Raw genomic sequence first — 25,526 nt, forward strand, 5'->3', positions numbered from 1 at the left:
CCACTTTATATTCACTTCACTGTGAAATAACTTGAAAATGGTGCAATTAAGAGGTTAACATCCTCAGACTGGTGGGCTGGGCTGAGCCCCACTGGGATGATGGCGTGCTGCTGCTACTGCTGCTGCTGCCTCTACAAGCCCCTGCTCGGCCTGAACCGACCACTGGATGGAGACCAAGTTGGACCCACCTTTTATTTACCACTAATCTGCTCTGTTGTCATGCAATTCAAATCAACAAAGCCCGTGTCCGTGCTAGACGCCGAGCCTCCTAAAAACCGTAGGCCTCCAGACAGGCCATCTGGCGCTCTGTAGTAAAACGACAGGCCCCGCCCCTTTGCTTACATTCTCCAATGTGCCATAGCAACCAGGGCCGAGCCCCCTGTTCCCGCGCAATGTTCCCATCCTTATAAGGCCAGTAGCACGCAGACGCACGGCTACGTCATACGTCGTTTATGTAAATAGTTTGATTGAAGAAAAAGAAAAACGCCTTCTGCTCTACTCTGAAATGGAGGTGTGGATACGACGCATGCGCACTCGGCTCCACAACTCTCCAGTCCCGTCCACAGGCGCAGACATCAACAAGAGAAGCGGGTTACTGATGCGGGTTGATTTTCATAATAGTCACATCGTAACGACGCGCTGCGGGGACTTGAGACTCGTTAGAGCTTCACGCAACTTGCAAACAAGGTAAGGAGTCCGTGTCGGTTCTGCTGCGCGTCCGGGGCGGATTTTTTTTTTTTTTTTTGGAAAGTGTTTGGCTGCTCTTTTTCCGATGTGTAATTCTAAACAAGCTCCGAGTTGTCTCAGAACAATTGCTGTTTTTTCCGGCCTGCTGCAGGACGAGCTGGTCGCCCTTTAAACAGTCAAAGTAGCCGCGGAAAGTGGGGGAAGGAAGGCGAGAGGAAGCCCGAGGTGTGTTTAAATGGTGTCAGGAGGAGCGGAGGGCGGCTGTTGTTGTTATTATTGCTCGGGCTCGGTGGCTTTTTTCCCCCCCTTGTGGCTCAGGGGGGGGAGGAAAACGGCCGCTGATTTAACTCAACTCAGGAGCGCAACAAACAAAAGCGTAAATGTGCAGCAGGCTGCGTGTGCGCCCCGCAGTCTGCTGCACATTTGCTGAAATAAGCCAAGTTGGATGTCTCACGCCCACCCGGAGCAGAGATGCGCCTCAACACGCGGACTGCCGCTGTCAACAAAAACAGCCACCGCAAACACAAACTGCCCCTGAACGCCCCACGGGGCTCAAACCGGCTACAAAATAGCAGAAAGTGGAGACTTTTTAAAGAGCGGCCGCTTTGAACTTCGCGCACATGTAGTTGGATGTTGCAGCGACGCGGCGGTGGAATAACAAAGAGTAAAGATCAAATTACACCCTCGGCTTATTAGCACAACTGCGCTCGTTTTTAGGGGGTTGTTTTTTGCTTCGGGAACACGTTAAGCTCGGTTTGGTTGAAGTTGTGAGCAGGGGGAAAGTCGGGCATCGTCGAGCAGAGGACGGTCATCATAAAATGGGTGCGCATGAAGCAGGTCGTGTGGCATGCCATGCTTTCCTCGCTGGAAGTGGGCGGTGAATTTGGCGACTTGCACTTTTCCCTCGATAAAAACAAGTGCATTTCTCCGTGTCTGCTTTTATTCTAAAAAGCGGTGGCGTTATCGGGGTTAGTCTCACAGCTTTTTGGAGGAATTTTGCAGTTTAACTTTAATATTACAGTTTTTTCCTCCTTTTTTTTGCGGAAAATCGCATCACACCCCCTTCTCCACATTGCCTCCGCCTTTGAAGTGTGTTGCCATGTTGAGTTGCGTCACGTACTGTATTCTGCTGCAGAGATCGTCTGCTGCGTGCAGATGAGACACGCGAAGGTGAAAATGCTGGACGAAAAATCAGAATTTACAATCTGAAAATAACCAAGGCTGCAGTTTAAGATAGAAATTAAGAACCGGGGTTTGCAAACTGTCATGTCCAAATACACCCAAGTGCAATTAATTTGTGTCAATAATCTTACATTTGTGTTGTTTGTATCCTTGTGTTCTTCAGTTTTTCTTATTTATACCTTTTCTTATATGTATCTTATGTCTTTAATTTATGGATGCGTTCTCATTCTGTTCTATTTTATTTTTATTGGTCTAACTTTATTTCAGTTAAGTGCAGGATATGCTAAACTTAGATGCTGCTCCTGAGCCACGAGTGACCTACCTGTTTCAATGTCAGAGGTTGTTTACAGAAATCTTGTTTTCTTATTATATCTTCTTATATAAGAATATATATGTGAGTGTGTGTGTGCGCGCGCGCGCGCGCGCTCGCACGCGCGAGCGTGTGCGTGTGTGTTTAATTTTGGTTTTATTTTTTAATTTTTAATTTTTGCTCATTTTTGTATAGATTTAGTATATATGTATATATAGATTTTTTTTGTTTTTTTTTTGCTTCCTTTTATAATTATTTAATTTTGGTTTTATTTTTTAATTTTTGCTATTTTTAGCTCATTTTTGTCTAGATTTAGCATATATATATATATATATATATATATAAAAAAAAATTTTTAGTTTTAGTTTTTTTAGTAATTATTGTTATTAAATTTTTTAACTTGTTCATTTTTTGCTCATTTTTGTCTCTCTCTCTCTCTCTATATATATATATATATATGTGTGTGTGTGTGTGTGCGTGTGTGTGTAAGTTTTTTTGCTCCTTTTTGTAATTATTGTTATTTTAATTTTTTTTGTTTTTTTAACCTTTTGCTCATTTTTTTCTAGATTTGAGTCTTCCAGGGTTAAACAAAAAAGAGAATAAATCCATGTTTGAAGCCAGATAGATAGATAGATAGATAGATAGATAGATAGATAGATAGATAGATAGATAGATAGATAGATAGATAGATAGATAGATAGATAGATAGATAGATAGATGAAACCTTTTTTGATCTACACCTCACACCAGCTGCTTTGGCTTCAAACAAAAAACCAAGAAGAAGCATTGTTCATAATAAGTTCATAAGGTCATCCATAGGCTTTAAAGGGTGCATGTTAGGTGCTCTGTCTGGTCCAGATCTGGAATGAAGGTGGGGTTGTAAATGCTCACAGGGTCTAAGAATCAGACTGATTCCTGGATTGATTTTCTGTGGGTCAGCCGAGGAAGAATCTGGGGTGCCAATTAAATCACAATGTGAGGGATAACATCCTTAAACAGTTTTCATTTTTGACGGATTGGTAAATATTTGTGCAATACTTCTGTCACTCCAATAGGAAATGCTCTTTAAAGATACATTTTACATAGAATTTTTTTTGCACAAAGTTGCTTTTTTAATGTTTAATGCAACCTTTTTCATTTTTCCCCTTAGGGAAATTTTCAGCAAAGACAGAAAAAACAGGAGGAAAAAAGAGCAGCACACAGATAAATAGATACTTTCTCATTTAATAGATGAAAATATAAATGTTGATGGTATTAAATATAGAAAAATAAAAAACAAGAATATGATCATGTTGTTGCACTCTATGGATGAACATGGTGTTTGTCTTATTTACATTATTATTGTTACATCATTATATCTTTAAGTTAATAAAATATAGAGCACTTAATATTTGCACCATCTCTCATGTGGTGATATTTGTTATAAAAATCACAATTACATGTTCCCCGACTCCAGACTGCATACACCGTCCTGATCCGAGGTTGTTTTTTTTAATATACAAATACCTCCAGCTGAATTGGTTTCTTTTTATTTCTGTCTGTTATCATTTAAACTGTGTCTCATTTCTGATTTTATCATGTTCTTCGCATGTTGTTGTAGGTGTGTACAACACGTTGCGTGACCTCTAAGTAATAGGCTGTAATATGCTGCTGTCTGAGGGCTCTGGTATAAAACAGATTTACAGAGATTTGTAATCTCAGTGCCGATTAAAGAGAATTATAAGTTCGACCTCTGCATAATCACGGGGCGGCAGTTACTGTGTGTTTGGAAGTTTCTGCAAATTAAGCCGAGCATGTTGCTTTTGCACTTGGAAATGTGACTTTTTTATATTAATATATGGAGTATTATTTTACAGGCATGCATCACGATATAATATAGAATTTTGCTGTATTTTAAGTAAATTTATTGAGGTGCCACATTATAATTACAGCTGCATCGATTAATGATTAGTTCTATTTTGACTTGCAATAAATTGGTTTGAGTCACTTTTTAGATAAAAAATGAGTCAAAATATCCTGATTCCAGCTTCCTTCTTTACTTCTCCACGGCATCAAACTGAGTATTTTTGGGTTGTGGACATAAAACGGGGCGTTTGAGGACATCATCTTGGTGTTTGGGCAACACAGATTGACATGTTTCACCAATTTGTGACCATCAACTACAGATTAATCATAATGAAAATATTGTTACTTGCAGCCCTATTTATGATATCTACACATTTGTTTGTGTAGATTCTCAGTCATCCAGGTCATGGCAGTCGTAGGACATTCAGTACAGGTTCTTGAAGACGAAATATCTTCAAGAACCTACAAGTTGAAGAGTGTAAGAATCAGTTCCTTCATTTTGATGCAAGAAGTCGTATCTTGAACAATTTTTTTATCAAATATCCTTACAAAAAAATCAACTGGACTTGTCTTGTAGGTTCTTGAAGACATTTCCCTTTGATTTTTCCTGAAGTTCCTGTGACTACCATCACCTGGATGACTATGAATCTACATAATAAATGTGTAGATATCATAAATGGGGCTTATTTTCTCAATCAATGATCACAAAATGGTGAAACATGTCAATCTGTGCTGCCCAAACAGTAAGATGATGTCCTCAAACGCCCCGTTATGTCCACAACCCAAAAATACTCAGTTTGATGCCATGGAGAAGTAAAGAAGGAAGCTGGAATCAGAATATTTTTTAATCTAAAAAGTGACTCAAACCAATTAATCGGAAGTCAAAATAAATTATTTTAAATGCCAACAACTAATCATTAATCGATACTTTTTATGATTTAGATGTTTGCATTTTAAAATTTCTTACTGCTGCTGAGTCCCAGTGTGATTTTTTTTTTCATTCTTATCAATCATGCTGTCTACTGGTTGTGTCATTTTTCACACTTACAGTCATCTTCAGACATCAGGAGAGAAATATCTCGGTTTTTTTTTTTTGCACCGATGATGCCCAGCTTTGATATACGCATCAGAGTGAGAGCTCTTCGATTTCTGCTGCTCTCTGTCTGCTCTCTGTGGCACCGCACTGTCAGAAGACCCCGAGGACTGATGGCAAGAAAAAAAATCAGTCTGGGGGGCGCGGCTCGCAGTTTTGCCGCAGTTCAGGTCTAACATGTGCTGTGCAGATTAAATTTTGCCTAGCAACATAAATCATAATTCCTCTGCGTAATCGGCGCGCTCGTTGCATTCCGAGTCATTTCCCCTCGGACACGTTTATGTTTTTGGCTTCTCTCTGGCATTATTTAGCAGGTTGTCTCCTACCATAACCGATATCGCATCCTCTGCAGCCTGCAGGCTCCGGCTAAGTGCGTGCTTACATTAGATTTTGAGTTTCCAAAACGAAGCGTGAATCCTGTGCGCGCAGCATGGTGACATTATCTGTCTGACACGCTGTCTGACTGTTGACCTACTTCCCCCCATGTGGGTCACAGCGCAGAGATGCTCCCTCAAAACCTGCTTTCAGCGAATGTTTTAAGCAAGAAATCGGTGTTTTATTCATTAAAAAGAGGCTCGAGTGAAATTTAAACAGCCAAATGTGACCTCTGATCCAACCCAGAGGCTGCGGGGAGGTGCTGCAGTTCACACATGATGCACGCTGATGGGGCTGAGGTGGTAAAATCCTGTTGTTTTTTCCCCCTCTGCACGCAGATGTTTGGCTTTCACAAGCCGAAAATGTACAGGAGTTTGGACGGCTGCTGCATCTGCCGCGCAAAGTCATCCAGCTCTCGTTTTACTGACAGCAAGCGCTACGAGAAAGACTTCAGGAGCTGTTTTGGGTAAGAGACACACCTGAACACGTGGGGTTTGCAGAGGAGAGTGGAGTAGTGTGTAGGATAGGACACGACTGATACGCATTTTTTGATGCCGATATTTGGCAGGAAAAATTTTGATAACCAGCTGAATAATTTTCAAAATATATTATGAATAAAATAACTTCTTTTTGGTCCCTTAATGCTTACAACAACAGATATGAATTACAGGCAGACCATTTTACTGTTTTAATACTTTGTCCTTTAGTATTTGTTTAACTTTGCAACAGAGGAATTTTCAAGTACAAAAACATGCAACAAAGAATTAAACCTCTGGGAAATTATATAATCTTAAAAAAAGAGTCAATCTATAAATGAGTTATGAAATATATCTGGTCTTGTACTTCTTGTTGCTGCAAATTAGAAGTAGGTTATAGTACCGGTGAAGTTACAGGTAAAACATTATTTGTGCAGCCCTCTGATGCCCTTTAACGTTAAAGCACATTTTCTCTACTTCATTATTTTCTTTGCCATGAAGTTGGGACTCATATGAACAAAAATAAAACCCAGAGGGGCACCCAGACAGATCAACTGGTTGAGTGGGCGACCCATTAACAGGGGCTATAATCCCCGATGCAGCGGCTGTGGTTCGATTCCAGCTCATGGCCCTTTGCTGCATGTCCTTCCTGGACTCTTCTCCCCATGTTTCCCGTCTGTTCTCCACTGTCTACTACAATAAAGGCTAAAAAAGCCCCCAAAAAAATCTTTACAAAAAACCCAGATGTAAAACATGTCATCTTTGACAGAGATGCATTTTAAATATATTATGGTCACAAATAGTCCGACACTAATGTTCCTCCATAACAACACAGTGAGCTGCTGTTCCAGCCTGGGTCACGTTCTGGTATTTCCTGACAAAGTAAAACTAAGAGTGACATCGTTCATTCTGTACTCTCAAATATTTAGTACACTTACTTTATTTCTGCAGTTACTTAAACTGTTAGCTAACGCTATGCTAAGCTGGCATAACTACAGTGATGTTACTGCTAATATAAACAGACAGCGAGTAATTTAAGCTAGGTTAGCACAACTTTAGCAATGCGACGTAAATGAAAAGCATGACCGACGCAACAAAGCACACGACTAGTCATGATACATGGCAAAGAGAGTTAAAGTGAAACGGGAGACATGTGGAGTCATGGTTAATTTCACAACATCGTTATAAATTTATCTGTCGGCTCAGTCCACTCCTGTAATGTCGCCTGGCTGTAGCTAACTCCTGGACATTACTGAGGACTGAATGGAGTCTGAGCTCCATGTATACAAGCGACGCAAAGACATCATTCTGCACCACTCCGACACTTAACAGCATTTACTGTTTTATGAGAAATTAAGAATATATCGGCCGATAATGATTATTTTGAAAAGGGCTATAATCGGCCAGACCCTAGTGTAGGATATACATACCTAATTGATGCTACAGTTTTCCCCATTTATCACTCGTCACAAACTGCATTTGTCTTGCAGGTTGAGTGAAACACGATCTGGAGACATCTGCAACGCCTGCGTGCTCCTTGTAAAACGATGGAAAAAGCTTCCTGTGGGAACCAAGAAAAACTGGAATCATGTGAGTTTGGATCACAGTGCTGCCCTTGTTATCCAGCTGTTTTTTGGTTGTGATAAAAAAAAGAAAATAAAATACCTGAATTATACAAACTTATCTCTTGTCTCCAGGTTGTTGATGCCAGAGGGGGTCCCAGCCTAAAGATAACTTCCAGGCCCAAGAAGATAAAGTCCATCTCCAAGAAAGCGCGGCCGAGTCAGATCAGCAGGCTGCAGAAGGAGCTTAAAAGAAATAGTCAGTTGTGAATTTTGGCTTCTTTTCAGAAACACTGTTGCATCAGAATCAGAAAAATCTGAATCAGTCCAAGTAAATTTTCACATGCGAGGAATTTGACTTGGTGATTCGGTGCACAAGTAGAGAATTTCTAAAGGAGGATTAAAAGATTTAAAAAGAAAGCAAGTGTTGCAAGTCAAATAAACAGCGGTTGTAGCAAATATAGGGAATTTTAAATGATAATGGAGTTAAAGAAATACTTAGAAGTATTTATTTGCCTGTTTGTGCAAATCTACATAGGAGATGGTGTAAACAACGTGAGATGTTTATGAATGTGTTAGGGTCAAGATATAATTGCAGGACTTTTTGTATCATGGATGACATTTTTGCTGTTTTTAGGCCTAAAATCAACATTTCTTTTATTCTAACCAAACACCACATGACATTTTTACAGAAAGATTCTTCTAAATATTATACATACAATTGAGTAAAATTGAAATTGAAAGTTATTTCTAAAGATATTGTAGTAAACCTGTTGACTACTTTATATTAAATAACTCAGAAAGCCTTGGAGTCTTGCCAGTCTTTTCTTCAGGAGGAAATGACATCATGTGGAGCAGATCATGTGATCTGGAATTGACACACCTCCTTGAGAGGTGTTTTTGTAATGGGGAACTTAGTTGAAAGTGAATTCGGATGGTTATTTAGTTGACATTTTAGTGATATCCAGTCATTTTTTATTAATAAGTGATTGTTTCCATAATAAATAATTGTGGAATTTGTAAAGACATGACCACAATGAACTTAAAGAACATTTTTTTTTTTTTTTACTTTTAATAAAAATGTATGCAAGATATATCCCATGGACTTCAAAAATCCTTCAATTATATATTGACCTATTAACATGTTTAAGTTCGCTCACTTGTTTTCAGCGTTAGAGAGTAGATTTTTCATGTGATATTCTGGAATCATCAGTTTTCACGCTTTGTTCCACCCACCAGATTCAGACGCCCACAGCACCACCTCCAGTGCCTCTCCGGCTCAGTCTCCCAGCTACAGCAACCTGTCAGATGACGGTTCTGACACCGAGCTCAGCCCAGGATCCAGCCGCTCACCTGTTTTCTCATTTCTGGACCTCACTTACTGGAAGAGGTGAGTCAGACAGTGAATGACACAGAGCGACTAGTACATAAAATAGCAACAGTGATCTTTATTTTTAAGCTACTGGATGCTTTAATTTCCCTTGTAATCATTAAAGTGTCTATCCGTCAGCCTTCACATGAAACACTATTTTTACATCCTCGACTACTGGCATCTTAGTCCCTCCCACCGTAGACGTAAACCGAGGAGGTGATAAAGACATGAGGAGAGAGAGGAGTCAAGGCAAAATAAGAAATCTTTGCCTCAGAGCTGTTGTTTCAAAGTGATGTCAATTAAACATGACGTGTGGCACAGCTGCAGTGTGTCCATTATTTACAGTCTGCTGCCGTATTTTATGATCTCTGCCAGGTGAGCAGAACAGAGGAAGGGGAAAATGAAGAGCTGTTATATCTGACTCCACCTAAAGAAAAAAATAAGCATTCTCTCTCTTGATGTCTGTATAAATATAATTTCTTGCAGTAGATATTTACTGATAATTGAATGCATAATGTGACTAAAGTGCAGGAATATCTTAGTCAGGCAGAGCAACTAGAAACACTAGTGTGTGTGTGTGCAAAGGCTTTAATTTCATACTAGCTTAAAACTAATCTGATGTCTGTCACACCAGTTGAAATACAAGTTGGAGCTGCAGATACATGAATTAGTCCGGGGCATTCTCTGTCCATTTTGATTATAATCAAATTGCACTACAGGCTGCATCTGTACCTACGAGACCTAATTCTGCTCAGTGTAATACAGGTTGTTTCTGCATGTTTTGGCCATTGACTACAAATTCCTTTTTCTTAATCTTGGTTATTTAGTGCATTTTCCCTGCCTTCCAGACAGTCAGTAATTTCCATTCATTGTCATGTAAAAAGCTTGAGGAGAAAACTTGGTAGTGATAGTCCTTCACAGCAAAATTAATACTTAATAGACAATTAAAGAAAAAATGTTTAATTCCTGAAATGTGGACTTTTCAGTAAATTTTCAACCTGATAGAGTTTACTAATTTTTACTTTTCATGCACAAATGAACCTTTTCACTGCAGACATTTTGACTTATAGCAGCAAAAGCAGAGTTGAGGCATATTTTAGTAACAATTCTTTAATTCCATCAAGTGGCCCCGTAAGCCACAATACAAGGATCCTTCAACTAACCTCCTTAAATGGAATACAAATATTTTTAGCGTTACGACAGGCCACAGTGAAAGCTGTAAAAGAAGGCCAGTTACTATTCATTTTAATTGAATGTTGTAAATGCCACAAAGCAGGGGTTACTAACTGGTGGACCGTGGTACAGATTCAGAACCAGACGCCGTCTCATACGGACCCGGATCTGTAATCAGTACATTGTAACAGGATTTTAAATTTGACAGGTCGCTTCTATTTTACCGGCACAGCTTTCCCAGTGTTTACGGCATTAGTTATCAGCTCAGGAAAATCACAAAGCAATTAGGTACGAGTTCAGACATCACACGTGACGAGACTCAGCCAATGAAATCTCTGCTTTGCAGCTGCTAAACATTACAGCTCTGTGATCAGAAAACAGTTGAGAAGCAAGGTCATGGATGAGAAAATAAATAAAGCAACATGAAGAGGAAACCCTAAACATGCTGACCATGTTTGGCTCAGCATACAGCTGTGAGCCAGCTTCTCAATTATGAACATAATCCAAACTAAGTATCATTCCAGACTCACCAATGAGCTCCAAATGTGTTTGAGAACGACCCTGACACCGTTCAGGCCATGGTTCAGAATACTGTCGGGACAAACTGCAGCAAAGTTCTCCTACTAAGCAGCAGAGATGTAAGGAGAGTGATATAAGACAAGGAAAAATGTAAAAGTGTTCAATTTTTTGAGATTTCGGTATTGTTGAAGATGTATATAAGTTGGTTCAGGTTGGTCAGTCATTATTTTTTTCAGGTTCTGCACTTTATTTTGAGATGTACAGTTATATCAAAAGTTATTTATTAATAAATGTTTCTGAACCGTACTGAATTTATTTGATTTGACGGTCAGTTATTGATTACATGCAGGTGCGAATAAAACTACCAGGTTACATCAACATACATCACACTAATTCAAGTTAGACATTATGATGTTCTGGACCTTTTCTCTGACTGGACCTCTCTGAATATTAGTTGAATACCCCTGCTATAAAGCCTGTAAAACACAGTTTTTGTAGTTTTGGTCCTGTTTCAGACTATTAAATACAAACATGGTGTCATGTTTTGCTTAGGCAAAAGGTGTGCTGTGGAATAATCTACAAAGGCCGCTTTGGCGAGGTGCTCATCGACCCCCATCTGTTCAAACCGTGCTGCCGCAACAAACAGCGACAGCAGCAGCAGCGACAGGAGGAGGAGGAAGAGGAGGACGAGGAGGAGGACGAGGAGGAAGAGGTGGAGGTCGAGGACGGCCAGGTGGGTGTAGAAAAATCCCAGATGGAAGTAGAAGTGAAGGAGCTACCTGCGCGCGAGGGAAACGCGGAGCCGGCTCAGCTGTGCGTTACCATGACGACGGCAGCAACCCGGAGCGAGGCGGTGACGGAGGAAGGGTGGTGAAGCCGACGCCTCCCGTGCTCACATCTCTGAAGAAATCTTGGGGTGCTGTCTTTTCTCTGTCGAGCAAGAAGTTGCCTCAGATTGCCTTCAATCATAAAGCAGCTGAAAATCCTTTGGTCTTCTCTATAATAACGTTGGAGGATTGTTTTATTATGTTTAAATGGTAACTTATGGACTGTTGTGTTTCCACTTTGTCTCTTTTTTTGTTTCTTTTGTATTTAATATTCTCGGACCATCATCCGTGGTGTTATTGATCTACTTTAGATGAAAATGCTGGAGCTCTGGTTTTTGCTGGTACATTTAACAAAACTTTATTCCAAAACGCAATAGATCCACTTATTTGCAGAAAAAAAAGGTGCTACTTGAAATCCATTACTCATTTAACATTTCAACAGCTGAACCCGTTCTCAGTGTGGATATTTTCGAAGCATATATGTTCAGATGACTAATATAACGCTGTCTTTGTGAAGAGTAGATATCTCTCTCTTTTTTTTTTTGAAATGGTGGATATCCCGTTTTGGAATGAATGACACTTTCCACTGACGGAGCACAGACCTGTACAGTAGCCCTTGTGTTTCTCTGTCTGCTCACTATGACATCCACTCCTATCAAAGAGTTTCTGTTTGTAGACTGGATTAGCGTTTCTGTGTGCAAATCCGTACGTGGGTCCCATTCAAATAAGGCCTATTCACAGCTTCAACAGCACATACACCAGCCTTAATGATGTGTTACAGACAGCGCTAGTGTTAATTCTGGATTGGTATTAAGGAACAAAAAGGGACAGTAGCTATATTTATCGTGGCCTCAGCAACACACAGTGCATTTTGCATGAATGGCAAGCCCACTCATCCAAAAGACCTAACAATCTGATGCATGAGTCTTCTAAAAATTTGCATGGCCTTATAGAAATTGTAAATCCTACTTTTATTTTTTGGATCCATTTCTCTGAAGTTTTAACTTATTTTTATATGTAAAAAAAGAAAAAGGAAAAATAAAATTGTCTTTCCATAATAATACCACACAATAACAGTAAAACAGAAAATCGGTCTATAGTCATTCAGCAATATCAATATCAGTGATTTCCTTCATTCCTGGGTCAGTATATGGTAAATGACTTTATACAAGTTGAAATTCTATGCCATTGCCTCTTATATACCACAAATGTGTTGTGATATATAGCCTAATATTACTTTATTTATCAAATGAAAGCCAAAGCACATTGAAATTCACCCAATGTCAAATCAATGCAGGTTTTCTATGGACACTTGTGCTTGTCCGAGGTCATTTGTATGTATGTTTATGGTATTCAAAAAGAACACTAATATGAAATTTCATACATGTGATGTTGTAGTTGGGAGCAGAGGGGTGTGTTGTGTACATAAAGGGTTGGGTGAGTCGATACGGCTCTTATATAGGTTTCATTATTTATTTATTTTCTATTTATTTGTATCACTGCATCCCAGCTTAGAGGTGTTACACTATGAATTCTTTCCACCGTTAGCCTCCTGTGTAGTATCTTTTTATTCATCAGAAAACGAATGTAATTCTCTCGCAGGCTTCGTTTAACATTGCGTTGAATTACTGGTTGTCAATATTTGTGAAATGTTGTTAAGTATTTATTTACTCATCAGTTGAGTTGCGTGCAACCTAACTTATTCTGTATCATCACTTTGGATCTGAATAATGTAGACTGAAATGACTGATAGATTGCAACCAAACTGTGCTTCTCCCTTTTTACCTTGTAGCTTAAAAATGTTATGGAATTGTAGGTTACCATTGTAGGATACCTTACTGTAGACTTGCATGTACTGTCGCTATGCATTTACTTAGCTTACGAGTTAGACAAAGCGGTTTTGTATTTTTTATACATCATGTACTTTTTTTACTTGTCCCTTAATAAAAGTAATTTTGTGAGTTTTCTGGAAATCTGGAGTTGGTGGATTTATTGGTGAACACCAGAATGGAGCTCAACAGGACGTCCTGTATTAAGGAGGGAGGAAAGAAGAGGAGGGGAAAGTAACTCACTTGATCCTGTACATCAGGGGTGTCAAACATGTGGCCCGTGGGCCAAAACCGGCCCTCCAGAGGGTCCAATTCGGCCCGTGGGACGACTTTGTAAAGTGTAGAAATTACAGAGAATTTGCAAACAGCAAATTTGTAAAACTGTAAATTTAAAATAATTTCTAGACCATCAGGAATCAAAATAACTCTGTCAGGTGCACTGTAAAGGCAAAACTTTTGCACATATAAAATAAGGTGCTTCAAGTGTAAAACTTAATATAAATCAACATAGTAAAACTTCCAAATTAAAATAACTGCAAACTAATGTGTGTACACAATAAGGTTACACTATCATATAAGTGAGTATGTATTTCACTTTTTTACTTATCTTTACTTTAGATTTTTTTTGCATTAAACAATGATTTGTCAATGGTGTATATTTATGATTTGTACAGGAAGATAAAATGGGTGATATGCAGGTTTTAAACAGGTTTTTGTTCCACCAATAATGATGAAGATATAAAAAAAAACAACAGAAACAGTGGTTTCTAGAAGCTGCAAAGCATGTTGAAAAGTTAAAATGGTGGAACTGCATTTATGGAGAAGGAGAGTGAAGCTTGTTAGTCAATCTGTATGGTTATAGTAGCTCACAGCGTGCACAGGTCATGATGCTGGACTGCTGGAAGCACAATGACAAGCGTGTTAAAAGCGTCGGCCTGGTAGGAAATAGAACTACAGAGAGGAGGATTATGTAACATACACTACATTTCCATCTTCAGCTACTCTGCCCCGGTTATTTATGACGCCATCAATACATTTATATATACATCAACAAGTGAGGAAGCAATCCAGACAGTGAGGATAGCATTAAATTACACTGAGCAGGTCTGTGTAGATAAGCTGGTGTCATTTACAGATGGCTCAAAAGATTCTGAACTAGACGTACAGGAGCCACAGTTTTCATCCCACAATTAAGGAAATAAGCTCAAATCAGTATTTGCAGCTGATCTACAAAGGCTAATTGCATCTGATTGGTGGCCGGCACCCACAAGTATTAAATCAAGAGAATTGCGCAATCAAGATCTCTTTTTTTGACATTTTAAATATGGGTGAGACATTTGGTTTCGTTTGGAGCAGAAGGAAATGAGGTTGTTGAAATACCGGCCAAACAAACTCTCAAAAGTAAACATAAAAATTCTGCTGAGTAAAGCTGAGAATAAGTCATAAAAAGACAAATGCAAAAAAAAACAGAAGCATGGCAAGCACACTGGGACATAAATAACACAGAAAGACGTTTTTCTAACATCCACAAACATGAGGGTTTGGGGAAGGAGGCAGGAGGAGAACAGAAAGGACGAAGGAGTCATTAATCATCCCAAACAAGGAAATACTGGCTGTAAAAATAGACACTAAACCAACTAGAAATACTTTTAATACAATTAGTATTTCTATAGATTTTAAAATTATCAGATTAATTCAAATTATCTGATTTGAAAGTAAGAATATGTATCTGAACAGTTATATATTTTTCCTCTATAAGTTTATGATTTTAACATTTCTTCCGAGCACCTCTATTATTGGCTCTTTTTTTTTGGGGGGGGGGGGGGGGGATTTGATGGCTTGTGCAGTTATGGATCCACAAGTGGGATGTTTTCCAATTTACATTGTACTTTTAACCTGAATGTTTGGTCTTTTTGTTGTTTTTGCTTGAATTTCCCTCAGGATTAATAAAGTATCTATCTATCTATCTATCTATCTATCTATCTATCTATCTATCTATCTATCTATCTATCTATCTATCTATCTATCTATCTATCTATCTATCTATCTATCTATCTATCTATGATGTGCTGCTGCCACCCTCCAGTCCGTTAGGTGGCGGTATTGCGCCTTGAAGCTGGTTGACCAACTTTCAGTAAACAAACAGGACGAAGACGGTGGTCCCATGACAGGAAGTGAAAACAAATAGGGCAGAACTCTGTTTTTGTTGCGCAGGCATCTGTTAGAGGTAGTTTTAATCTGCCAATAAGACATTCTAAAGCCGACAAACATCCTCTGTTGGACCCGAGGGAGGTAATGTGAATTTTGTTGCTGCGTTTGTCATCTTAGCTTGCAAGGTGACGTTATAACGGCTGGTTTTCTAGCATGCTAACAGTAAACTGGTACAAGACGCTGCAAATAAAATGTCACTGGTACGTTGTAATAAATATGACTAGTTAGTGCAATAACGCCCCTGACAGTGTCTAGTTCTTTTAAATGTTTAGCTTTAGCTGGTTAGCGTTGAACCTTGTGGATATCACACTGCTCGCACGTTTACAGTTTTTCTCAGTCGCTTTGGTACATTTCTCAGATCAGAATTTAAATTTTCAAAACTACTTGTTCAATCTTCACATCATTGTGTCACTTGTGCACATCAGAAAAGCAGTTTCTCATTTCTTTGAACAAGTTGCAAATGCTTTGGTACATCCATGCAAATGATTCTGTACAATTCTCTGCTGTTTACTACATTATTAAATGCTTATGTCATGTTGATCTAAATGTATTCTAATAATCTCTGTTGAATAGTGTCATCCTCCACAACATTTAGGCATCAATTCATCACATTCTTTACATGCAAAATGGTTGAACAAGTTGTCAGAATATGTCAAGGATATTTCTATACATTTCCATTAGACTTCTTTTCTAAATCTGTCCTGAATTGGTAAATTGCTCCCAGGTGAATCTTGACTTGAGGGTTAGGGTTTTCTGAAATCACTCAAAGACACAAGAGAAGATATCTGTGATGAGGATGAGAATTTGTGTCCAACAGACAGGAACATCAGGAGGTGTAGGAAGACTGCACTGGAATTCCTACAGCACTGCATGTACAGTTTTCCCTAAAGAGATTGTCTGATGTTCCCATTTCTACTTTTGTTTTTTTGTTTTTTTCTGTGCTATGCAGTGCTGTTTTCCTTTCTGTATCACAATGATGTGGTCTGTCAACAAATTACAATACAAACAGTAAAAGCGTAAATGTGAATCTTGTCCAGTCTCTTGCAATCAATCTCCCACATACACAAAAGTGTAACTTAGAATTTACAATAATTGTCACCAAAATTTTAGCCATAGTTTACATCAGAACATCCCTCCAGAGAACACTAATGACAACATGACTAAACAATTTGACTGTCTTATCCACACAATGACACAAGGACTTGTCATTCTGATCCACTTACATGTTCATTGACACAAATATTTACTTTTGACAGATGAACTAAGGATTTTGAGCAAGAGACTGGCTTTTGCAGGTAATCCATGGTGTTTTGCTATTTGTACGAATTGTTTTGAGAAATGCATTTACTGTTTTGCAAATGTCGAGGATGATTTGAGAAACATACCAAAGCAACTGAGAAAAACTGTAAATAAAGGTTTATATTTGCAGCTTTCTCGTCATCATGGTGGAGCCTACAGCATCTGGAGTTTTCTGCAACAGGATGCTGAGCATGGTCAACTCTGAGGATGTGAACGCCATCATCCAGGCTCAGAGACACATGTGAGTGACATGCTGTGATCAAGCCTTTCTCTTATTTCACACCAGTAAATATAAGGGTCAATATGGAATTGAGGGACTGTATAATTGAAGGCCATGGGAAATATCTTGCATACATTTTTATTAAAAGTAAAAAAAATTGAATGTTTTTTATGTTCATTATAATCATGTCTTTACAAATTCCATAGTTATTTATTGTGGAAACAATCACTTATTAATAAAAAATGACTGGATATCACTAAAATACAACCTAATAACCATCCAAATTTAATAACAACCACCTTCTAGTTAGCTAAACAATAACAAAATGAGATTATTCAAAAATAGTTTTGTGTTCTTTTTATTAAGTTGAGGTAATCATGACGGATATTTCTTTTATGGCAATATATCAAATTTTATATGGAAAATAACAAATTGTATCTGTGTCCCAGAAATCACTTTCAACTAAGTTCCTCATTACAAAAACACCTCTCAAGGAAGTGTGTTAATTCCAGATCACATGACCTGGTCCACATGATGTCATTTCCTCCTGAAGAAAAGACTGGCCAGACTCCAAGGTTTTCTGACTTATTTAATATAAAGTAGTCAACAGGTTTATGACAATATCTTTAGAAATAACTTTTAACTTTACTCAATTGTATACATAATATTTAGAAGAATCTTTCTCTAAAAATGTCCCATGTGGTGTTTGGTTATAGGCAGCCATGTTGATTTTAGGCCTGAAAACAGCAAAAATATCAACTATGTTGCGAAAAGTCACACAATTATATATTGATCCATAAAACAAATGGGCGATACTACTACCTTATTCGTATTCTTTATAGAAGCCTTTACTGGACAACTTAAAAGATATTAAAATGTGGATTTTTATCAGTCTTATTGAAAATTAGGTCAGCCACAGCTTTTGGACAACTCTGATGGCACTTTTGGCCCTTTGACCTCGTACAGTCGATTTTAGTAAAAACAAACTTTGGAGTGATCTTTGACAGCTCCTTCAAATTTCACAGACCGGTCAGCTCAGCGGTCAAAACTAAGCTTTAGGTGAAGGCCTATCTCTGTCCTTAAGACTTTGAGAAAGTCACCCATGCTTTTTATTACCACTTGGTTAGACTATTGCAGTTATTTGTATTTGGTGTAGAGTAGTCATCTCTTCAGCGTCTGCGGCTGGTAGAAAAATTCAGCTGCTCGTCTTCTAACAGGAAAACAAAAGCATGTTCACATAACACCAGTACTGTCCTCCCTCCACTGGTTTCCTGTCTATTATAGGAATTATTTTGAGATTTTATTATTTGTGTTTAAAGTTTTAAATGGGTTGGTGGCACCTTACTTAGCAGAATTCTTGAATCGTCATACCCCATTTAGTGCACTGGGGTCAACCAGCCATTTCTTGGATGTCCCCAAATCTAGGCACAAAAATCGAGATGATCAAGGCTGCTAATAATCTCTGGAACAGTTTACTTTTCCATGTGAAAAGTTCCTAGATTTTAGAACTTTTTAAGTAATTGCTAAAGACCCAACTCTTCTCTTTGGCATTCAATTTAAGTAGAGCTTAACACCCTGACTTCATCCATTTTTGAGTTATATCTTTTTGGATTATTATTTTATTGTCTTCATGTTCACATTTGTCTTATAATAATTATGTTTGCTATTTTAATTAAGCAGCATTTTGGCTCAACTGTTGTTGTTTTTAAATGTGTTTTATAAATGAATTTAATTCTGAAGTTTGCTGTTTCTGCACCTTATTTTTGTGAAAACAGGCTCGACCGCTTTGAGAAAACCAATGAAATGCTGATCAACTTTAATGGACTGTCTAATGTGCGACTGCAGCAGATGAACGAGCGCTTTCTACTCCACACTCGCACTCTTGTGGAGATGAAGAAAGATCTGGACAGCGTGTTCAGAAGGATCCGGCAAGTCACTACTCTCCCAGTGCAAACGCACAAAAACACAATTACTGGTAACTTATTAGTGCTCTCCTCTGTTTCTCCAGGACACTAAAAGGGAAGATCGCTAAGCAGTACCCAGAAGCTTTCAGCAGTGAGTTTGCTTTCTTCCACTTCATGATTTCATAACCACAATAACCTTCCCCATATCAGCTCACCTACACAGCAGCTCTAATCATACTATCTGCCACGGGAGTTCACTGTGATCGTTGCCATTGTTGTTTACATTCCTCCTACTGCACACGCTGAGAGTGGAGACCAGGTCCACTATCTCCTCCACCCTCCTCCTCCTCCAACCCAAACTTCTCTTCAACCCAAACTTCTGTCTTTATCCTCTCAAGCTTGCCTTCCCCTCTGTTGTCTGTTGTCTATGCTGACATGCTGCTGTTACAAATGAACTTCCTATTAAAGATCAATGCAGTATATATTCTGTTCTAAAATATGTTTTTTTTTTCCTGACAGATATCCACGAGTCACCCATCCTGGAGGATGACGATGATGAGTTTGACCCTGTTCCCCCAAGTGTTGCAACAACAACTACAACAGCCACTTCTGAGCAGAGCACAGAATCCTGTGACACAAGTCCAGATGTGATCTCACCAACTGTGAGCAGATGCTCTGAAGATCTCTCTCAAGAGCCGCCCGACACGCCGACCTCCGACGTCCTAGAGACAGCCGTCCTACGGGATGAGGGACCCGATTCTGTGCCTGCAGAATAGAGAGGACAATTTCTAAATGGATTTCTGTCACTTGGAACTGAGCTTCAGGCCTAAAGTGAGGTCATGTTGTATATTTTAGTGTTTGTTGGCCTCTGTAATGTTTGCAGACTGTTTTTCATCATTAATCTGTTTGTTGGAGCTCAGAACGTTGATGTTAGAGGTGGTTCTGAACTGTGTATGAGGACACTGGATTTTTGTTGGCATGCTTACGAGTCCTACGCCTGTACAGCACTAAATCAATACAGAAAATACTTGAAGTTGTGTAGAATTTCACGATAGATATATGTATCTGTTGTGCTGACAGAACCTGAGCAAAAGCCTTCACCAATGATGTCATTTTAAGCATATTTATTTTTGGTTTTGTTTGATTAGATGCTCACCTGAAGACTGAGGAAAAGAGTTTCTCACAATGTCTGTACAAATAAAAGACACAAACATTGATGCTGTCAGCCTGAATAATAGTAGTTCGGGTTTACAGATATTTTCTACTGTTAGAATACTTTACAGCCATGTTGTTCTCTTGGCTCCTGTTGGTCGCCAAATGTTGAGGCAGTTCTGCATAAAGAAGCTGATGGATCAGCTACTACCACAGAATGACTTCCTACATGATTATGGGGACATTTCAGGAGTCACAATTGTCAATCTTACATCAAAACTGTTAATATTAGTATGATTATAAGGAGAGAGATGTATTTGTACTGAGTCCTATTGAAAATCAGTTTAATAATATACATTTGTTTATTAAGTGGAATTTTCCCTGAAGTTCCAGCTAACATGAAAAAAAGTGTGTTTTGAAGTTTTTCTTTTTGGCTCAATCAGATGACAAATATTTTTGCCAAATTCTGTCCTTTCATTAAAACAACAGTGGTGTTATTCGATAGACCAAAGTTTTTTGGGATCATAAACTCAATAATAAATAAAAGGTAGAAGCAAAGAGAAAGATATTAAATTGTAAAACAATACCTGAGGAAACTACCCAGAAGAATGCAGGCCTCTCAAAATGAAGGCAAAGTACATTTGATTTTGTAAAACTATGGGGGTGGGATTTACAGAACAAGGTCTATAAACAAAGTTAAAAATGCCTAAAATCGTTTTAAAATGTCTTACATGGTGCCAGTCTGGAAAATATCAATGAATAGCAAGGAAAACGCACACTCTGCCTAAAAGATTTAAAAAAAAAAAAAAAGAAAAAAAAAAGAAAACTTGTCAGTTCTTCCAAGCAGTGATCAGAGGGGTCAATAGAAACAGTCGCGGAAAGGATCTGAATTCCTGCAGAGATTAGAACAAATCACATCTTAATTGATGTAATTAATCTTTGAATTCTTTAATAGCCTGGCTATAAAGGTGTCATGTTTTCGATCTATGGAACTTTTTATGGTCTTTCTTATTACCTTTCAGTCAAAGGCCGATCTTAAGAGAAAAGGTTCATATTGGTTGTTGGAGAACTTCAGGGCTCCATACATTTCTGACAGCAGTGATGGAAACGTTCATGGAGGAAAAAATCAGCTATAGAAGAGATCAGTATAGATCTTCCATTCAGCTCCATAGCAACATTTCTGCGTGCGTTATTTGGAAGTCATGGAATGAGAAGTCGATCGCCGATAAAAGGCCCGCAGACCTTAGTTCTGTCCCTTTTTGCATTTAGACTTTGAAGGCTTTTGCAAAACAACCTGACCGCTGGAAAGCTGCAATCTTTGTTGATCTAACGCTTGAAAGCATCAAAACAACAAACCTTTTGAAGAAGAAACTCGTCAGATACGCGGAAGAAGAAGGAGAAAAGAAGAAGAAGACGAGAAGAAGGCAAGAAGGAGCAAGGACCGGTCCGTGAAAATTTTGGCAATTGGATTTTCGTTTTAAAATACAAAAGTTAAAATTAAAATACAAGGCGTTTTTCCTTTTCATGATCAAAAAGAGATATGCGAAATTTTAAAAATGCTTTGATTTTCATTTTATATTTAGAATAACAAAAAAATAAAATCAGTAAGAGACAAACGAAAAAAGGTCCATTTTTTCATTTTCTGAGAACGGAAGTGGTCATCAGCAAGTGTGGAGCCAAACAGAGTACGGTGCATAGACTGGATTCAATTTTTTTCGTTAGTTTTCATGGTCAAAATGAGAGATCAGGTGGCCGATCTTAAAATAAATCAATATTGATTTTTTTATAGAGCATTACAGTTTTGCAAAGCCAGGGGGCATCTGAGGGATACTATACTATGACGTTTTTTAAAGACATTTTTGTCGACATAGTATACTTTGATGTTATTGTGATATTTTTGTCGACATACTATGACTTTTTTGTGATACTTTTGTTGACATACTATGACTTTTTAGACGACATACTAAAGTGTAACATTTCTGACGTAATTTTTAACAACATACTGTACAATGACGTTTTTGTGACTGTTATCATTGCTGTCGTGTGTATAGTATTGTTTTCTGTGATGTGTGCATGTCGAATATTCAAATCGAGCTGCGCTGCACCACCGCCAGGATTGGACGACAGGAGGTGGGGTTGGCGCAGGATTGGTCGGGCTGCCGACCAAAACCCGGATGTCGTTGCCTCTGGGTCAGAGAGGGACGGATCAACGGGCCATCCTCCGTGCCGTCCAGACCGGCACATATCCAGCACAATTTGTTTGTTGTATAGCAGAACAAGGTACTGTAGTGAGCTGCTACTTTTTGTTTTATTCATGTTCACCTGTTTGAGTTAGAGAGGGAGGGAAGACTTTGTATTAAATTTTGTCCTTTTATTTTGATAGGTAAGTCGACCTCCGAAGAACTAGTGTGGTTTTTTTTATTATTTTTCGCGTAAAGCTCACCCCTAATTCATTTACACCTTACCTTTGACTTGTTTTTGTTAACCTCCACCTTTGCTTTTCGATACACATTTAATGTAAATTCTTTGAGAAAACGCTGTGTGTGCTGCTTCAGACACATGTAGTCAGGCACTTCATGTTGCGTTCAGTAACCCCTAGGCTGGGCGTAACAGTGACATGTTTGATTACATACTTCACTATGATGTTTTTACATACTATACTGTGAATTTTTGTACATACTTTACTATGACTTTTCACTGTGGCATAATATACAATGAGATATTTTTTTCCTGTGAAAATAGATTTTACAACATGGAAAGGACTTTGGTCAAAATTGATTGTTTAGCATGTGAAATGCTTAAAAACTTGATTTAATTGGTATTGATGTCATTTTTTTTAGCAACAGTAGATGATGAGATAAAATACCTTCCTATGTCGGTTTTTGACATGCCATATTATGATCATTTTACAAATGTATTACACTTTGATATTTCTATAACATACGTTAAGACAACAATTTTATGACGTGTTATGACTTTTTTTCACAGACAACTGCAAACTATATTATGAGATTTTATTTTATTTTTTTAGAAAATATGACATATCATACATGTTTTTTCACCATTTTTGACCACATACTAAACTATGACATTTTGGTAACACGTTTGACCACATACTGAACTATGACATTTTTGTGACACTTTTGACGACATACTAAACTACGATGTTTTTTGGCCATTTTTGACCACTTACTGTACTATGGCGTTTTTTTGTGCAAAAATTCATGATGTTTTTTTCAAAGAAAACTTTTCTGGAGTGTTTTTCACGGCCTCCTTTACATTATTTCATCATATGGCACGTTTTTAAAACATGTTGAAAAATCGCATTTTTTCGACATAGTATAGTAAGGCGTTTTTTTTGCGCCAAAATTCATGATGATTTTTTTTTCAAAGAAAACCTTTCTGGAGTGTTTTTCACGGCCTCCTTTACATTATTTCATCATATGGCACGTTTTTACAACATGTTTGAAAAATCGCATTTTTTTTCGACATAGTATAGTAAGGCGTTTTTTTTGCGCCAAAATTCATGATGATTTTTTTTTCAAAGAAAACCTTTCTGGAGTGTTTTTCACGGCCTCCTTTACATTATTTCATCATATGGCACGTTTTTACAACATGTTTGAAAAATCGCATTTTTTTTCGACATAGTATAGTAAGGCGTTTTTTTTGCGCCAAAATTCATGATGATTTTTTTTTCAAAGAAAACCTTTCTGGAGTGTTTTTCACGGCCTCCTTTACATTATTTCATCATATGGCACGTTTTTACAACATGTTTGAAAAATCGCATTTTTTTTCGACATAGTATAGTAAGGCGTTTTTTTTGCGCCAAAATTCATGATGATTTTTTTTTCAAAGAAAACCTTTCTGGAGTGTTTTTCACGGCCTCCTTTACATTATTTCATCATATGGCACGTTTTTACAACATGTTTGAAAAATCGCATTTTTTTTCGACATAGTATAGTAAGGCGTTTTTTTTGCGCCAAAATTCATGATGATTTTTTTTTCAAAGAAAACCTTTCTGGAGTGTTTTTCACGGCCTCCTTTACATTATTTCATCATATGGCACGTTTTTACAACATGTTTGAAAAATCACATTTTTTTTCGACATAGTATAGTAAGGCGTTTTTTTTGCGCCAAAATTCATGATGATTTTTTTTTCAAAGAAAACCTTTCTGGAGTGTTTTTCACGGCCTCCTTTACATTATTTCATCATATGGCACGTTTTTACAACATGTTTGAAAAATCGCATTTTTTTTCGACATAGTATAGTAAGGCGTTTTTTTTGCGCCAAAATTCATGATGATTTTTTTTTCAAAGAAAACCTTTCTGGAGTGTTTTTCACGGCCTCCTTTACATTATTTCATCATATGGCACGTTTTTACAACATGTTTGAAAAATCACATTTTTTTTCGACATAGTATAGTAAGGCGTTTTTTTTGCGCCAAAATTCATGATGATTTTTTTTTCAAAGAAAACCTTTCTGGAGTGTTTTTCACGGCCTCCTTTACATTATTTCATCATATGGCACGTTTTTACAACATGTTTGAAAAATCGCATTTTTTTTCGACATAGTATAGTAAGGCGTTTTTTTTGCGCCAAAATTCATGATGATTTTTTTTTCAAAGAAAACCTTTCTGGAGTGTTTTTCACGGCCTCCTTTACATTATTTCATCATATGGCACGTTTTTACAACATGTTTGAAAAATCACATTTTTTTTCGACATAGTATAGTAAGGCGTTTTTTTTGCGCCAAAATTCATGATGATTTTTTTTTCAAAGAAAACCTTTCTGGAGTGTTTTTCACGGCCTCCTTTACATTATTTCATCATATGGCACGTTTTTACAACATGTTTGAAAAATCACATTTTTTTTCGACATAGTATAGTAAGGCGTTTTTTTTGCGCCAAAATTCATGATGATTTTTTTTTCAAAGAAAACCTTTCTGGAGTGTTTTTCACGGCCTCCTTTACATTATTTCATCATATGGCACGTTTTTACAACATGTTTGAAAAATCGCATTTTTTTTCGACATAGTATAGTAAGGCGTTTTTTTTGCGCCAAAATTCATGATGATTTTTTTTTTCAAAGAAAACCTTTCTGGAGTGTTTTTCACGGCCTCCTTTACATTATTTCATCATATGGCACGTTTTTACAACATGTTTGAAAAATCACATTTTTTTTTCGACATAGTATAGTAAGGCGTTTTTTTTGCGCCAAAATTCATGATGATTTTTTTTTCAAAGAAAACCTTTCTGGAGTGTTTTTCACGGCCTCCTTTACATTATTTCATCATATGGCACGTTTTTACAACATGTTTGAAAAATCACATTTTTTTTCGACATAGTATAGTAAGGCGTTTTTTTTGCGCCAAAATTCATGATGATTTTTTTTTCAAAGAAAACCTTTCTGGAGTGTTTTTCACGGCCTCCTTTACATTATTTCATCATATGGCACGTTTTTACAACATGTTTGAAAAATCACATTTTTTTT

The 25,526-nt window shown here is 37.7% G+C and overlaps 2 protein-coding genes across 4 annotated transcripts; both read left to right on the forward strand.

Annotated features, from left to right (window-relative positions):
- The first annotated feature begins 521 nt into the window (after positions 1-521).
- On the forward strand, positions 522-13,394 carry sinhcaf (SIN3-HDAC complex associated factor). The gene is made up of 6 exons (XM_023298324.3): positions 522-687; positions 5,831-5,958; positions 7,459-7,558; positions 7,666-7,789; positions 8,770-8,920; positions 11,147-13,394. The coding sequence occupies exons 2-6, from the start codon at positions 5,831-5,833 to the stop codon at positions 11,466-11,468; spliced, it is 825 nt and encodes a 274-aa protein (XP_023154092.2). The 5' UTR covers positions 522-687; the 3' UTR covers positions 11,469-13,394.
- Positions 13,395-15,404: 2,010 nt separating this feature from the next.
- On the forward strand, positions 15,405-20,099 carry kxd1 (KxDL motif containing 1). Of its 3 annotated transcripts, XM_023298325.3 has the most exons (6): positions 15,409-15,542; positions 16,718-16,756; positions 16,891-17,001; positions 18,756-18,908; positions 18,989-19,035; positions 19,404-20,099. In XM_023298325.3, the coding sequence occupies exons 3-6, from the start codon at positions 16,904-16,906 to the stop codon at positions 19,658-19,660; spliced, it is 555 nt and encodes a 184-aa protein (XP_023154093.1). In that variant the 5' UTR covers positions 15,409-15,542; positions 16,718-16,756; positions 16,891-16,903; the 3' UTR covers positions 19,661-20,099. The 3 variants fall into 3 exon arrangements, with proteins under 3 accessions (XP_023154094.1, XP_023154093.1, XP_054865334.1); XM_023298326.3 differs by lacking the exon at positions 16,718-16,756 and having other exon boundaries at positions 15,405-15,542; XM_055009359.1 differs by lacking the exon at positions 15,409-15,542 and having other exon boundaries at positions 15,557-16,756.
- Positions 20,100-25,526: the final 5,427 nt, after the last annotated feature.

Source organism: Amphiprion ocellaris, chromosome 3 (genome assembly GCF_022539595.1).
Source record: "Amphiprion ocellaris isolate individual 3 ecotype Okinawa chromosome 3, ASM2253959v1, whole genome shotgun sequence".
Taxonomy (NCBI): Eukaryota; Metazoa; Chordata; class Actinopteri; family Pomacentridae; genus Amphiprion; species Amphiprion ocellaris.